The sequence below is a fragment of the Neofelis nebulosa genome, chromosome 3 (assembly GCF_028018385.1).
Source record: "Neofelis nebulosa isolate mNeoNeb1 chromosome 3, mNeoNeb1.pri, whole genome shotgun sequence".
Taxonomy (NCBI): Eukaryota; Metazoa; Chordata; class Mammalia; order Carnivora; family Felidae; genus Neofelis; species Neofelis nebulosa.
Window position 1 is genome coordinate 172,654,060 of NC_080784.1, and position 16,029 is coordinate 172,670,088.

A 16,029-nucleotide genomic window follows, 5' to 3' on the forward strand; every position below is an offset into this window, starting at 1 on the left:
TCCCCCAAAATACAAAACCCTAGTGTGAGAAAAACATTGGACAAAGTTCAGTAGAGGGGCATCATGTAAAATACTTGTCCAGTGCTCCTCAAAACTGTTAAGTCCTCAAAACCAAAGTCTGAGAACTTGTCAAAGCCAAGAGGAGCTTAATGAGATATGACCACTGAAAGTAACATGGTGTCCTAGATGGGATCCTGGAACAGAAAAAGGGCATTAGGTCAAAACCTGGAAGAATCTGAATAAACAAACTATGGACATTAGTTGACAGTAATTTCAATTGTTGGTTCACTAGCTGTAACAAATGTTTCCTACTGACGCAAAGGTTAATAGGAAAAATGGATGAGGAATATATGGCAACTCTGTAATAGCCTCTCAATTTTCTATAAACCTAAAATTGTTCTAAACAAAGTTTAAAAATCTTTTAAGTCTACAGGTATATACAGTAATAGAGATATACAGAAAGGGGCACCTGGCTGCTTCGGTTGGTACAACATGCAAGTCTTGATCTCAGAGTGAAATCTGAGCCCCACACTGGGCATAGAGGTTACTTAAAGTCTTGAGGGGCACCCGGGTGGCTCAGTCAGTTAAATGTCCAACTCTTGATTTCAGCTCAGGTCATGATCTCACAGTTCATGAGACAGAGCCCCACACTGGGCTCTGTGCTGATGGCACAGAGGCTGCTTGGAATTCTCTTTCCTCCTCTTTCTGCCTCTCCCCAGCCCATGCTGCTCTCTCTCTCAAGATAAGCTTAAAAAAATAAAAGCTTGAAAATAAACAAGTAAATATATAGGAAAAAGTCTGGAGACCCACTGGACCAATACTATTTTCATCATCATTTTCCTATGGGCTGTAGGAGTTGCTTATATGGAAGGCCATAAACGTGTAACACTAGGAAAACATACTGGAGGGTAAGGTAAAGGAGAAAATGAAAACCAGTTTAGGCTCATCCCTTAATCAGCAGAAAAGTTTTATTTCTTTTAAGGACAAACAATTAAACCACATCCAAGGCCTGAACTTACAGACAGAAACCAAAAGTAGTCATTTAAAGCATTAGCTATTGAGGTACAATACATACACTGGGGGAAAATGCTTCGCCATCTGAAGCTTCTATCAAACTTTGCTCGATCGACAGCTGAGCTCTGCTAGTGCCTGGGTGTGGTGGAGGGTAAGAGCGTATCTGCAGAACCAAAGGAGAACAGCTGTGTTCCACAAGTACTGAAGCATTTTAGACTGCACTGTGGGGACAGGTTTCACGCTGAAGGGAAGGGGGTGGGGGGAAGCTCTGTCCCTCCCCTAGGGCATCAGGCTGCCTTGCAGAGTGCCACAGCAGAAAAGCGGACCTCCCCTTGCTCACGCTCAGTGAATTCTCTGCAGACCTTCGCGGCATCCTGCAAGGAGAAAGGTCATTAATATCCAAAGCAGCAGCAGCTCGAAATGAAGTTTCAAAGGGAAAGGAACAGGTCACCCTGATCAACTTCAAACCTCCCCTTAAACTTCAGAACCAGGGCTGATTTAAGACAAAAATCAGGTGATGGGTTGGGGCGCCTGGGTGGCTTGGTCAGTTAAGCGTCCGACTTCGGCTCAGGTCATGATCTCACAGTCCGTGGGTTCGAGCCCCGCGTCGGGCTCTGTGCTGACAGCTCAGAGCCTGGAGCCTGTTTCAGATTCTGTGTCTCCCTCTCTCTGTGACCCTCCCCCATTCATGCTGTCTCTCTCTGTCTCAAAAATAAATAAACATAAAAAAAAAAAAAATCAGGTGATGGGCAGACAGGAACCCACAACACACAGACTTGACTTCGGAAGCTCTTTTTTTTTTTTTTTTTTTTTTTACTTCCACCAAATACTCTGTGCTTTTCCAGCCTTGTGCCTGGTTTTGACAAGAAAACAACACTATTAGTGCTCTTCTCCTCAAAACAAAACAAGATAAAAAAAAAAAAAAAAAAAAAATGGATCCTCTCTCCCATAAGGGATAAGGGGGCATAAGAGAAAAGTTCCCCTAACTCAGAAATTCCAAGGAGACACAAATTTCTTTCAAGTGAACATTTCACAAAACAGCCTGGTTTTCCAGGTGCAGATGATGAATTCTTATTGATGGTGGAACGACATGTGTGACTAGTTCTAAGGCCTAGATTACAAAGATTGGTAATAGAAAATTGATGCCAATGTTAGTTATTTACCAAATTCTAGGCTTTAAAAGCCTTGGCATAGTAAATATCAATCACTGTTTAGTCTGTAAAAAGTCCAGTGGAAAGACAGCTCCACAAACCATATTGAATATGACCTTTAAGAGGATACAACAGTCAGCTCCCAAGGTCTAAAACCAATCAACCCCGTGAGTTTGGCCCTTAAAAGGCATCAACCACACCCAGAGTTTTGCTCCTGCTTTAGAACCACTTGTAAAAACTAGATTCTATAGATTGGATTCTGGATTCTGTAAAAACTGGATTCTAGGGGCGCCTGGGTGGCGCAGTCGGTTAAGCGTCCGACTTCAGCCAGGTCACGATCTCGCGGTCCGTGAGTTCGAGCCCCGCGTCAGGCTCTGGGCCGATGGCTCGGAGCCTGGAGCCTGTTTCCGATTCTGTGTCTCCCTCTCTCTCTGCCCCTCCCCCGTTCATGCTCTGTCTCTCTCTGTCCCAAAAATAAAAATAAAAAACGTTGAAAAAAAAAATTAAAAAAAAAAAAAAAAACTGGATTCTATAGATTGACATCTACATATTTCACTGTCAGAATTTTTAATTTTTTTTTTTTCAACGTTTTTTATTTTTTTTTATTTATTTTTGGGACAGAGAGAGACAGAGCATGAACGGGGGAGGGGCAGAGAGAGAGGGAGACACAGAATCGGAAACAGGCTCCAGGCTCCGAGCCATCAGCCCAGAGCCTGACGCGGGGCTCGAACTCACGGACCGCGAGATCGTGACCTGGCTGAAGCCGGACGCTCAACCGACTGCGCCACCCAGGCGCCCCTCACTGTCAGAATTTTTAATATACTGATATTCCAGATGTTCCTTCCCCAAATTGACTTTCCTATAGGGCCCACAATGATGATTAACATTAAAGATGTGTCTATAAACGGAAGAGCCATCCCCTACAATGAGCAGTGACCTCAATCCTTTCACGTTCAGAATTCTTGGATCAAGTTTATGTACTTTCTTACCAGATTAGCAGTAATTTACAGTTTAGATAATCTAAAACAACTGTAACCACATATAGCAGCAGCCTTACTTAGGATAAGAATTTTCACTATGATGCTGGTTTATATTCCATTTAATTTTAAATGAGATTCGAAATAGTTGTTGTTGTTTTAAAACAAAGTTTTATCTTACCCACACCTCACAAATTCGACTCAAAGTAACAGTTTTAAGTTTCCTATGTGGGGCACACTTATCGTACCAGCAGTGTTCAAGAGGACAGTAACTACCTCAAACCTTATTAGAAGGACCAGTCTTTCCCCCAAATGGGTCATAAGCAGAAGTTCCGCCTCTGTTCTTATGCTCTCCCATAAGTAAATTCGACTCTGCAAATATCCTTCAATCCTGCTTTTCTAGATCTAGGTCTCATTCCGTACTGTTCCCATATACCCCTCGTAAATCCAGACTTGTCTCTAACTGATCTCAGGTGTGTAACAGCAAACTCGAGGCAGTGACCCCACCTACTGTGGCATAATCTGGCCCACTAACACCTGCAGCTCATGAGGTTTAAGGATGTTCCAAAGTCCCGTCTTTTACACAGAAAGGTAGTATCGAACAGTGGCTAAGATTGTCCAGATTTGAACCATGGTTTTGTCATTCAAGTCACTGACGACCCTGTGCATCACTTAACTTCATTTTCCTCATCTGTAAAAACGTGAATACAATGCCTCAGAGCCTCGTTAAAAGCATCCCTAAAATCTGTAAGTCACTTAGAAGAGCATCTAGCATACGGGTCGGCAAACTGCAGCCAACTGCCTCTTTTTATGAATTAAGTTTTAATAGAATATGGCCACACATTCACTTGGACACGGTCAATGGACAGCTGTAACAGAACTGGATATGAGCACCCTCATTTTATTGCCCTTCACCTTACCGCACATCTCAGACACTGCATTTTTATAGTGAAAGTCTATGGCAATCCTGCATCGAGCAAGTTATCAGCGCCATTTTTCAACAGCACTCGTTTGCTTTGTGTTTCTGTGCCCCATTGTGGCTACTCCTGCAACATTTCAAACTTTTTTCTTGTATTTGTTACGATGACCTGTGCTTAGTGAGATCTGACGGTCACTATTAGGATTGTTTTAGGGCGCTATAAACCACGCCCATACGAGACCGGAGACCTTAGTATAAATGTCGTGTGTGTTCTCACAGCTCCGGTGGCCAGCTGTCCCCCCCGTGTCTCTCTCCCCTCAGGCCATCCTATTCCGAGACAATGTTGAAATTAGGCCAGTTAATAACCCTACAGTCATCTGTAAGTGTTCAAGTGAAAGGAAGAGTCCCATGTCTCTCACCTCAAATCAAAAGCTAGAAATGATTAGGCTTACTGAGGAAAACATGTCGATCGCGGAGACAGACTGAAAGCTACACCTATTGTGCCAAATACTCAGCCCTGCCGTGAATGCAAAGGAAAGGTTCTTGAAGGAAATTAAAAGTGCTACTCCAGCAAACACACGGATGGGAAGAGAGCAGAACAGCCTTATTCCTGGTATGGAGGAAGTCTGTGGGGTCTGGATAGAAGATCAAACCAGCGAGAACATTCCCTTAAGCCAAAGCCCAACGAAGAGCAAGACCCTCACTCTGTTCAATTCTGCGGGGGCTGAGGGAGGTGAGGAGGCTACAGAAGGAAAGTCTGAAGCTGGCAGACACGGACTCAGTAAGTGTAATGAAGAAGGCGCCTCTGTAGCATCAAAGTGTGCGGTGAAGCAGCCCGTGCTGAGGCAGTACCTGCAGAAGGTCAGCTAGGATCGCTAACGAAGGTGGCTACACCGAGCAACAGATTTCCGACACAGAGGACACAGCCTTCTACCAGAACAAGATACCAGTTAGGGCTTTCATAGTGAGAGGAGAAGTCCATAGTTGGCTTCAGAGCTTCAAAGAACAGGTTCTCTTGTTTGGGACTAATGCAACCGATGATTGGAAGCGGGAGCCAGTGTTCACTTACCATTCTGAAAATCCAAGGGCCCTTAACAAGTATGCTGTATCTACTCTGTGCTCTATAAATGGAACAAAGCCTGGATGACAGTGCATCTGTTCACAACATGGCTTACTAAATATTTTAAGCCCACCGTTAGACCTGCTGCTCAGAAAAAAAGATTTCTTTCAAAATAGGACTGCTCACTGACAATGCACCTGGTCACCCAAAAGCTCTGATGGAGATGTGCAATGACATTAATGTGGTTTTCATACCCGCTAGCAAAACATCCATCCTGTGGCCCCACGAATTAAGGAGTCATTTCAACTTACAAGTCTCATTATTTAAGAAATACATTTTGTGAGGCTTATAAGCTGCCATAGATATGGATTCCTCTGATAGATCTGGGTAATAAATTGAAAACCTCCTGGAAAGGATTCACCATTCTAGATGTCATTAAGAACATTCCTGATTCCTGGGAAGAGATCAAATATCAACATGAACAAGAGTTTGAAAGAAGTGGATTCCAACCCTCGTGGATAATTTTGAGGGGGATCAAGACGTAGTGGAGCAAGTAACTGCAGATGCAGTGAAAACAGCAAGAGAACAAGAATGAGAAGTGGAGCCTGAGGATGGGCCTGAGTTGCTCCAACCCCATGATCAAACTTTAACAGATGACGGATGAGCACATTTCTTAGGATGAGATCTACTCCTGGTGAAGATGTTGTGAAGACTGTTGAAACAACCAAAGGACTTAGGACATCACATAGACCAAGGCAGCAAAGCAGCGGCAGGGTTTGAGAAAACAGACTCCCAATTTTAAAACAGGCTCCACTGTGGGTACAGTTCTATCAAAAGCATCGCAGGCTACAGAGAAATTGTTTGTAAAAAGAAGAGTCAGTGGATGTGGCTAACTTCCTTGCCGTCTTATTTTAAGAAATCACCTCAACTACCCCAACCTTCAGCAACCGGCATCCTGATCAGTCAGCAGCCATCAAGAACGAGGCAAGACCTCCGTTAGCAAAAACATTACCTACCACTCACAGAAAGCTCAGATGATGGTAGGCATTTTTTAGAAATAAAGTATTTTCTTTTTATTTTTGTAATGTTTGTTTATTTTTGAGAGAGAGAGAGAGAGAGAGAGAGAGAGAGAGAGAGAGAGAGAGAGAGAGACGGAGTGTGAGTAGGGGAGGGGCAGAGAGGGAGACAAAGAAGCCGAAGCAGAATCCAGGCTCTGAGCTGTCAGCACAGAGCCCGATAAGGGGCTTGAACTCAAACTGCGAGATCATGACCTGAGCCGAGGTCGGACGCTTAACCCACTGAGCCACCCAGGCACTCCAAGAAATAAAGTATTTTTAATTAAAGTACATGCACTGTTTTAGACATAACGTTATTGTACACTTAATAAACCACAGTATACTTATACTATAACATAACTTTTACATACACTGGGAAACTCAGAATTTCATTGGACTCACTTCATTGCAATATTCCCTTTATTGCAATGGTCTGGAACAGAGCCCACAATATCCCTGAAGTATTTCTGTACTTGTAACAGAGCCAAATGCCACACGAAGCCGAAAACATTTTCTACCTGGCTCTTTACAGGAAGTTCACCAGCCTTTCATCTGCACATAGCAAGCACTCAAAAAAAATGAAGTACTTTTACCTTAACTGCACTTTTTTTTTTTTTTTTTTTTTAATTTATTTTTGGGACAGAGAGAGGCAGAGCATGAACGGGGGAGGGGCAGAGAGAGAGGGAGACACAGAATCGGAAACAGGCTCCAGGCTCCGAGCCATCAGCCCAGAGCCTGACGCGGGGCTCGAACTCACGGACCGCGAGATCGTGACCTGGCTGAAGTCGGACGCTTAACCGACTGCGCCACCCAGGCGCCCCGACTGCACTTTTTATTGTATCACGATGAAACAGCTTTCCTTTATAACAGTAAATTGATTCTAGAAACTTGTTTTTAGGGTGAAGGGGCCTACAGTAGCCTATTGTCCAGAATTAAGAGGTTTCTATAGTCACTTAGAGTAGGATAGTGATCCTGGATCTTAAGTTCTTATCGAGGCAGATTTTGAATCTGCTTCTCTTGTGCTGTAACAGTGGACCAAAGGAGAAGAAAAAACTGAAGTTGACGGCCTAACCAGAATCCATAGTGCACTACCTATAAGACTGACCCAAATCCATCAGTTTGAGAGGGTTTAGGAAAGGCTCAGGCTGCTGTTCTTTGAGCCGTTAGCTATGATGTAATTTGACAAGAGAACAATGGTCACCTTAATCCCGCGAGGAAGTTAAGCAACAGCTTTCAGACTAATTCTAACCATAGGCTAAAGTCAGCACACGAGACAGATTAGTCAGGGCTGTTCTGAAGGATCCTATTTAAAACCGTATCTTATAAGATAAGGTAGACAGGAATAATCCTTAAACCCTAAAGACTGCTATTAACCCAGGTGATTGGTGCTGGCCGCACTGACAAGGTATTAGCACTGTAGATAATATGGCTAAAGAAACGTGGACCCAGTCGGAGGCGGGTTCCGAAGATTACCTGCAGCAATGAGTCCTCTGAGCTGGTGCCATGGTTCACCGGAAAAGGCATTCGTCCATCTACAATGAAGAAGCCAGGCATGTCAATTTCTCTGCACATTTGCTGGCTACTGTGTTCACCCAGCCTAAAGGGAAGTTTTAGATCTCCCAAATACCACTGCCACTCCACAAAGGAAGGCTGGTCAGAAGCAAATAAGGTTCAAATGCTCCTAGATGCCCATCCCGGGCAATTCTAATCCACAAGCAACAGGTCCACACAAGCGAAACATAACCATCCTAACAGAAAGGCTTGTGCCCCATCTGCCGGGCAGGACCCCAAAGCAAAAGCCAGATGCAGCCTCCGAAGTACAGGGAGGAGCAGAGACAAGAAGGAATGCTTCGGATTTCACTGCCCCTCAATGACTGCCAACTGACCCCACGTTAGCTTTGCTTTTATTTGCTCAAAGGTAGTTCCTGACTTGAGGCAACATGGCTACCAGTCTTCCTCCGTTAATACAGAAGGGAGGACTTTTACAAGATGGATAAGCTTTCTTTATTGCCGTATACAAGCTAAGGGAAATTATCCCCCAACACATCCAAATTCTTTCTATACAAGCAAGATCACGTGCATTTATCTTTTTCCAAAAGTATTCCTTGTCAGGTTGCTGCTAGCACTCCTAAGCCAGTAATGCTGTAGTGGAAGGAGGGAAGAGGAAGTCTGACATGAATGCCCTGAACTGGCACTGATCTCCTTACCGGTGTGTGACCAAAGTCATTCCTTCTGCAGGTCACTGACTGACTGGTCAAGGGAAGGGTCTGGGTATGATAAAGGATTAAGTGCCCCCATGAGAATACCTTGCTGTTCTGACTTCCTGAACAAAGATACACTCCACAAACATACATTAAGTGCCACAAAGTCACACACCAATACTGTTAAAAGGAATCTCATCTGAAAGAATGCATGAAACTACGGGGCGCCTGGGTGGCTCAGTCAGTTAAACATTTGACTTCCACTCAGGTCATGATCTCATAGTCATGGGTTCGAGCCCTGCATCAGGGTCTGTGCTGACAGCTCAGAGCCTGGAGCCTGTTTCGGATTCTGTGTCTCCCTCTCTCTCTCTGCCCCTCTCCAACTCGTGCTCTGTCTCTGTCTCTCAAAAATAAATAAACATTAAAAAAAATTTTTTAAAATAAAAGAATGCATGAAACCATACCGGGTTCCCAAAACGGACAAACTTACCAAGTTCATAGAGGTGGCCATCCACGTTGTTAAACAGAATAAAATGAAAATTCACTTTGTCATCTACCTGAAGAGTCAAGAAATATTTTGAAAATGAGTTTTTATTGTAATATACATTGCATTAAAATTTTTTTTTCTTCAGCTTTACTGAGATATAATTGACCTAATATCGTGTAAGTTCAAAATGTATAACATGTTGATTTAATACACATATTCTGCAAGGATTTTAAAAGCAGAGCTTAATTTGTTAAAAAATAAATTGTCACTAAGTATGTGCTTGAACTGATTCGCTGATGCACCATTTTAAATTAGTACAGCTAACATGTATTTCCTATATAATAGACAATATTAGAAGACTCTTTTAATACCTTCATCTATTATGGTAGATATAGTGTAACTATCAGAACTCTGCTTTTCACTAAGAAAGAAATTCAGGCTTAGGGAGGATAAGCATCTCACCCAAGGTCAAGACTAGAAAGTGGCAGGGTCAACTATAGTCATAAAGGCACTGATAACCAACGTAAATCTAATTAACAGTTGACAGGAGGACTCTATTCAGATTAATGGTATATTTAAGCCTTCTAGAAACCATCAATCCTAGCTGGTAATCTTACTCTTGGCCAACAGTCTGTGAGAGAAGTATGTGAAATGCTCAATTTCCAGGAGGGGTGTTACTCTTGTAGAATCATTTGGATCTAAACAAAAAACCATCAGTTTGAATTTATTCAAGACTCTTTTATTGCCAATTAGATTTGTGGGGAGCTGTTTTATGAACAGTTGTAGTCAAAGTATTATTCTGGTAGAATGTTCTGGTATTAATGGGCCTAGCTGGCCGTGGCTGGAAACATTTGCTGTGTCCAGGGAAGAGGTTCTTGTTCGTATCAGGGGAAACACAGACAGCACCTGGGCGGCCTGGCTCTGATTTGCATCTGCATGTATTTACCCGACATTGGCCTTCCTGGGCCACGGCATCATGGGCTGCCTGAATGGCCTGCAGGAAAGAGAGAATAATTAGCACAAAAACCTCTGAAGGAATTGAAAACTGATACTCTAGAAGCCATCTTCCTACCTCATTCTTCTCAAAGCATTTTGCTCTGTCTTCAGGGGACAGCTTCTCCGTTTCAGAAAGAAACTGTTTCAGGACTGACCCATCCTCTTTGGGGGGGAAGAAAAGTCTATTAGTATAAATAAAATAACGCAATGGGTGCACAGCCAGCCATGCTCAGTGACTTAAGTCTTTACTGTGGTCTCGGAGGTGGAAGAGCCTTCCTTTCCCCCTCAGCCGCTCTTGCAACCACCCCCCTTCTACCACATTCAAGTCACAGAACTCTCCATTCCCCCGGTGTGCCAAGCCCTCTTGCATCTCCTCCCTGCTCTCTCAACCTCTTTTCCCTCCCACCTCACACTCACCTCTCCAATCCCTTACCGTCTTCTTTACACTGGTTGTGCATTTGTGACATGTACTTGCGAGATTTGTCATCCCATAAAGGCAGGAACTGTGGGTCTTGTGTGTTACTGTGTGTTACTGTTACCTACAGCACCTGACAGTACACAATCCTACATGGTACAACTACATTCTAGTCTAGTTAACAATTCTCAAACCAAGATGTTTTACTTCAGGGTAGAAAATGCAATCTCCGTAGTATGGTTATCCAGGTGGACATTAACCTAAGGATCTTTTTTAAACAATTTTTTTAAGTAAGAGCTTGAATTCAAACCCTGAGATCAAGACCTGAGCCAAAATCAAGAGTCGGATGCTCAACCGACTGAGCCACCCAGGCGCCCTGACTTAAGGATCTTAAGAAATGGAAAGAGCCTTATACCTGGCCCAGAGACAAGTGACCGGCTGACAGTGTGGAATAAGCGTTTTGTCATTGCTCAATATGGGTAAGTCTAGGAGACACTGAATACATAGCTAGAGTAAGAGTGAGTTATTTTTCTAAAGACTGCATTCGAACTTTCAGCTCTAAGCGAAAACATATTCGTTAAGTGAAGACGGTTTAAAATCTGGAAGTGATAGGAATCCTCTTAACTTTATGGGGAGGGCTAGGACTCAGATTACATCTTTGGCTCTATCATGACCATGGTTACAAAGAGTTACAGTATCCCTCTGACCTCCGAACACAGTACTCTAAAGGGAGACTTACTGCAGAAGAAATAAAGGATCAAGCTACAATACTCTTTAATATGGCAAGTCAACATTCAAAAAAGTAGGTTCTAGAAGATTTGGATTATTATAGCCAAACGAGTTTTGTTGTTGTTGTTTTAATTTCAAAAGTACACTAGCAGTGGTCTTGGCCACACTTACACCTTGTTTAAAAAAGTATTTGACCTGCTTGCTACAAGCCACACCGTGGACTTTATTAGCTGAAATTATGCAATTCTTAGCCATTCCCATCCATTGTCTAGATCAGGAGCTGGCAAACTACTGTACCTATTTTTGTATTATTGAAAACAGCCACACCCATTGGCTTACATCTGGTCTATGGCTGCTTTTGAACTACAGAGACCAAATGGCCCTCAAAACCTAAAAGACCTATTCTTACCTTCTAAGAAAGTTTGTTGACCCTTGGCCTATATCATACGTTACACCGTGTATCTTAACATAGCTTAGTGCTATTAATTGTGCTTCGGACAAACGTCAGGGCGGAGACTGCTTTCTTCTATATCCTCCACAGCATTCACTGGAGGGGAGCTAACACCCCCCGACATGACTTTGTTCACAGCTGCATCTTTCAAGGTTTTGAGCTGCTGCTATGCTTCCCTGAAGGAATGTTCACAACATCTTTGTCCAGCCATTCTAGGCTTTTGGTTCTCCTGTTGCTTAGGAGACCCAGAACCATTAAAGACAGGTCCTTAGTGTTACTATTTTATGGCTGAACATCATCTCTAATTCTTCCGAATTGTTGAGACCTGCACAGGGGCACAGGGGAATCATGACGACTGGCTGTCTGCAAATGGAAGAGCAGAGGCAGAGAGGCAGTACAAAACTGCGTATCACTCCCTCTTCCCCTCCAGGTGGAAGAAGCTAGACCGTGCTTCTTGGAAAATGAGTTTCCTTCCCTCAAAAGAGAATCAATGTTAATTCGCCTACTGATTATATCTGGAGAAGTAGGTTTCAAAAAAAATTTAAGGCAAAGACTTTGCAGAGTAGACCCCTGGGGGTTTTGGAATGACAAGTTATCGTGAACTAGAGGTCAACTAGAGGAGGACTACCCTCCACACCCACTTACCAAACTCCAGTTTGTCCTGGTTATTGGCCACTGCATGTATCAGTCCGATGGTACCACAGGAGTTCCCGATGGTCTGCTTCATGAAGTACACCTTGGGACTGACTTCTTGTCCCTTCAGTTCTTCAATCTGTTTTTTCCTGAAGTTCTCATGCTGTGAATATAAAAAAACATTTTTGTATCTCAAAATGAAAATGCAAAGAACTAACAGATGGCAGCACAGCGAGTTCTACCACCTAAATGGAAACACAAGTGGGATGTGGGACCAGGAGCCTTGGTCCTAGGTGTTGGCCAGTGACCAGAGAATGGCCTGTCTGCCTCCCACACCCACGTCAGCCAGTCCGTGGGGTTCTGAGAGGCTCGGAGACTCCACCCTCATGCTGCAGTGCAGTAATGGCCTTGGATGTTGCCCAAGGATTTGTCTAGACACCACTACAACCTTTTAGCTTGAAATGGATGGTGTCCTGAAGAAAAACACACAAGTTCATTATTTTCTTCCTTAAACACCACCACCAACTATCTCAGTATTCTTTGAAGTTCTACCTCTATTGTGTGCAAGTATAATTCAAAAACAAACACAAAGCAAGACTTAACTGCTGAAAGGAGCAATTTAAAAAAATTAACTATTCCCTCATTCTTTTGGAAGGAAAGACAACTGGTCTAGGGTTCTGGGCTGTGATTTCACAAAATCGTCTCATCCTACAAGAGCAAGATATGACACTTGTTTGTGTCACATTTGCAAACTACAGTTTGAGGACAGATTAACAATGGGGGGGCAGTCCTAAGAAATCAACAAATGAATAAGAGTAGAGATAGTGTCCCTCCAAGAATCCATTTGCTCTTTGTACAGTAATTTAGTGGGCTTGTCTGGACCTTTTGCTAATGAATTTTAGACCTTAAAGGTAGGACTTCACAGTTAAAAGCAAGGTGCCAATGTTATAGAAACACTAATTTCCCATAACCAGTGTAATTTAGACACGATACCAGAAGATTTCCAATTCCAGTTGCCTCTCATTACTGTACACATAACTGAAGTTTAAGCCTTGTCTGTGACACCATACGAATAAGAGGGCTTGTTCCACCAGACCAATTCAAGCTCCAACCAACAGGAAGTTCTAGCATCAAAGATGTACCGCATCTTTGAAACGTGTTAATCATGGACTTAAGGGTTTTCACTTTTCTAGGTTAACTTTTTTTTAATCGGATAGCACCATTCTTTAGTTGTTTGAGCTCTTGCATGGAAATACTTCTGCAAATTTTTCATTACCACTTAAAATTTAACGTTTCAGACGTGATCCAGTTAGGATTTCATAACCTTCTCTTAGGCAAAAGTGGATGCTTTCTAAATTAACATCAGCTTGTTTGGAAGTCAACATATAAACTTCAGCTTTTCTTTGAATTTGTCTCAGTGTTTAGCCTAGTCGGTGTTTTGTGTCACAGAACAGGTGGCTCAATAAATCTGACTGCCCAGCTGGAAGTGAAGGAGTATGAAGTATCTCGCTTGTTCAAACCAGACCGGTTCTCTACCAAGAGCAGCTTGATCAGCAAAAAGCAAGCAGTGGGCTTTTGAAAGACAAACACGAAGCACCACTGCCTCCCAGAGGCCTTGCCTGTGAGTGCTGCTCAAAATCTCCGAGTCATCATGGTTCCTCTAATAAGAGAGCTCGAGAGAAGCTCAAAGGAGAGAGGAGATGGTGTCTGATTCGGTCAACAGGGAAGCTAATTTGCCTTGCAATTATTTAGCGGCTACGTTTTACCTAACAATAAAAAACATGTCAGTGGGATTAACCTAATAGCTTTAATAAGGGTTTTTAACTCACAACACAAAGCCCATTTACTAGGAGGAACGCCTGGAACTTCCCACAGAGCTTAATAATTTATGCCGAGGATGCTTCTAGAATACCCAGCCTTAGCATGGTGCTTCAGTTCCGCTTACTGTGTTTGGAATGATGCCCCAAATGCTAATATCCCAAGTTTTGTTAATGCAGATTTCATCACTCCCCAGTCAGGGGTCAAGTGACAGCAATAGGAGATAGACAATGCCATGCCAATTAGTGGGATTTCATACATCGCAAGACAACAATTAACCCAGCTACCTTTTTATATCTGATGCTCAGTCTTTGAGGTACATACATCCATGCACACTTGTAGGAGGAAGACCATCTAAAGGGAAATGAAAAGGTGTTTCCAAGACTGCTCTAATGCCCACCTATTTCATTTAGCTACAAGGTCAGAGAGGAAAGAGGATAAGAGGTGGAAGGAGGTCCCCACACAGGAACCACACGCAAATGAGTAAGGTCTTTTTTAAAAGCACATTGGGGAGGTTAAAAACCAAGTGTGCATGTTGTAGGGAGTGGAGGGATGGGAAGAAACAGGAGTCCAGTGGAGACCCAAGAGTGGGGATGGAGCATTAAACAACCTATTTTGTTTTCCTGTGGTCTAGGCAGGCAAGCCCGCCCCCCTGTTTTACTGTAAGGTGGGAGTCTGAGAACCAAACAATAAACTGACAGGCCGCAGCCCTTAAAGGGTAACAACCAGCCATTCTTTGGAGTGGAAGGCTCTGAAAAGCGCAGGTTCAAGCTTACTTATGAGTAGGATGAGTGCTTTCTCTGGATAACTGAGATAATAGAACAGAGATGCTGCTTCTCTTTGAAATTCCAGGCAGTCCTGGATGGACGAGCGAGGAACAAATAAATTGTTAACAGCCAGTGAGTAGGTAGCATGACACAGAGGGCTTCTCACCCCATCCCCCCGCAGAAAGAGGGCAGTTTTGCAGGTGTGGACGCGCAGGCCGGGAGGGGAGGGAAGCCGGGTGTCTACACTGTCCTCAACGCCTCACTCGGGTTTGGAAGCAGCGCACACGGTCCGAGGCCCGAGCACCCCTGGCCCCACGCCCTACCTGGGCCGTGAGGGGAAACAGCAGCAGCAGCGCGCAGGCGGGCGCGGGCACCGAGCCCAGAGCCTCCTCCTCCAGCCCCAGCACGTCCGCGAAGCGCCACTGGCCGGCGACCCCCAGCCGGGACAGCACCTGCAGAGAGGAAACAGGGCGGCCAGGCAAGCGGAGACCCTCGAGTCGCGGGCACCCGCCGGACTCCGGGGCCGCCCCCCGGCAGCCTCCGCGCCCCGACCCGAGCCGGGGAGGAGTAGCGGCCCGCCCCGCCCCCCACCCCTCACCCCCGCGGGCGCAATGACACAGCACAAAGCGCGGCCCACACGTGGCTCCCGCGAAGCCCGGGCACACGAGTCGGCGCGGCCCGCGCCACGCCCTCGGGGGCCGGGCCAGCGCTCACATCTGGGCGCAGCCCCCTCCTCCCTCCCACCGCTGACGGTTCCGCAGAGTCACCGCCCGACCCCGAAGCAGGGGCGGAGGGAGGGCGCCCGGATTTCGCCCCAGCCCGGCCGCCTGTGGAGCGCGCAGGATGCCGCTGGGTCCCTGCGAGACAGCCGGGGCCGGTGGGCGCCTCCGGGGGATGGGGACAGAGGCGGCGCGAGACGCCACTCACTTTGTTCAGCATCTGAAAGGCAAATGCAAAGAAAAAATACAAAAACAAGGCCACTCATCGATGCAGCTACCTGGCCAGGGCGGACCCTCAGCCCTGAGCTCCCGGGGCAACGATGCACCTGACGCTCACCTCGGGGTTAATCTCCATCGGTTTGAGCTGCATCTTCGCGAACCGCAGGAGGAGCCACTGCCCAGAAGAAGAGAAAAAACAGCAAGCGGAGCCGCCCAGGCTGCCGCTATAAAGCGCCGGCCTGACGCACTTTAGGTGCCTGCGCAGGGGGAGCAGGGGCAAAACCAAGAGACGGGGAAACGGTCAGTCGCTACCAAATGGGTACGAACCCCCCCATGCGCCGCGCAGAGTGGTACAGCCGGGCCCCCAAACCTTGCAGTCTCACTTGCTGGTGAGATAATCTGGTGGTTGTGGAGATGG

At 45.1% G+C, this 16,029-nt stretch overlaps 1 protein-coding gene across 2 annotated transcripts; it reads right to left on the minus strand.

Annotated features, from left to right (window-relative positions):
* Positions 1–950: 950 nt before the first annotated feature.
* On the minus strand, positions 951–15,777 carry UCHL1 (ubiquitin C-terminal hydrolase L1). Of its 2 annotated transcripts, XM_058722756.1 has the most exons (9): positions 15,730–15,777; positions 15,601–15,612; positions 14,997–15,125; positions 12,101–12,251; positions 9,937–10,022; positions 9,811–9,858; positions 8,868–8,934; positions 7,650–7,708; positions 951–1,388 (listed from the first exon to the last, which is right to left on the minus strand). In XM_058722756.1, the coding sequence occupies exons 1-9, from the start codon at positions 15,760–15,762 to the stop codon at positions 1,302–1,304; spliced, it is 672 nt and encodes a 223-aa protein (XP_058578739.1). In that variant the 5' UTR covers positions 15,763–15,777; the 3' UTR covers positions 951–1,301. The 2 variants fall into 2 exon arrangements, with proteins under 2 accessions (XP_058578739.1, XP_058578740.1); XM_058722757.1 differs by lacking the exon at positions 15,601–15,612.
* Positions 15,778–16,029: the final 252 nt, after the last annotated feature.

Bases quoted from the DNA above. Each gene is read 5' to 3' on its own strand.
- UCHL1 (XM_058722756.1), bottom strand. From the start codon at position 15,762: ATGCAGCTCAAACCGATGGAGATTAACCCCGAG. The intron at 12,252-14,996 runs GTAGGGCGTGGG...TTATATTCACAG, and splicing joins TGTTTCCCCTCACGGCCCAG to CATGAGAACTTCAGGAAAAA. The intron at 9,859-9,936 runs GTAGGAAGATGG...TCTTTCCTGCAG, and splicing joins AATGCTTTGAGAAGAATGAG to GCCATTCAGGCAGCCCATGA.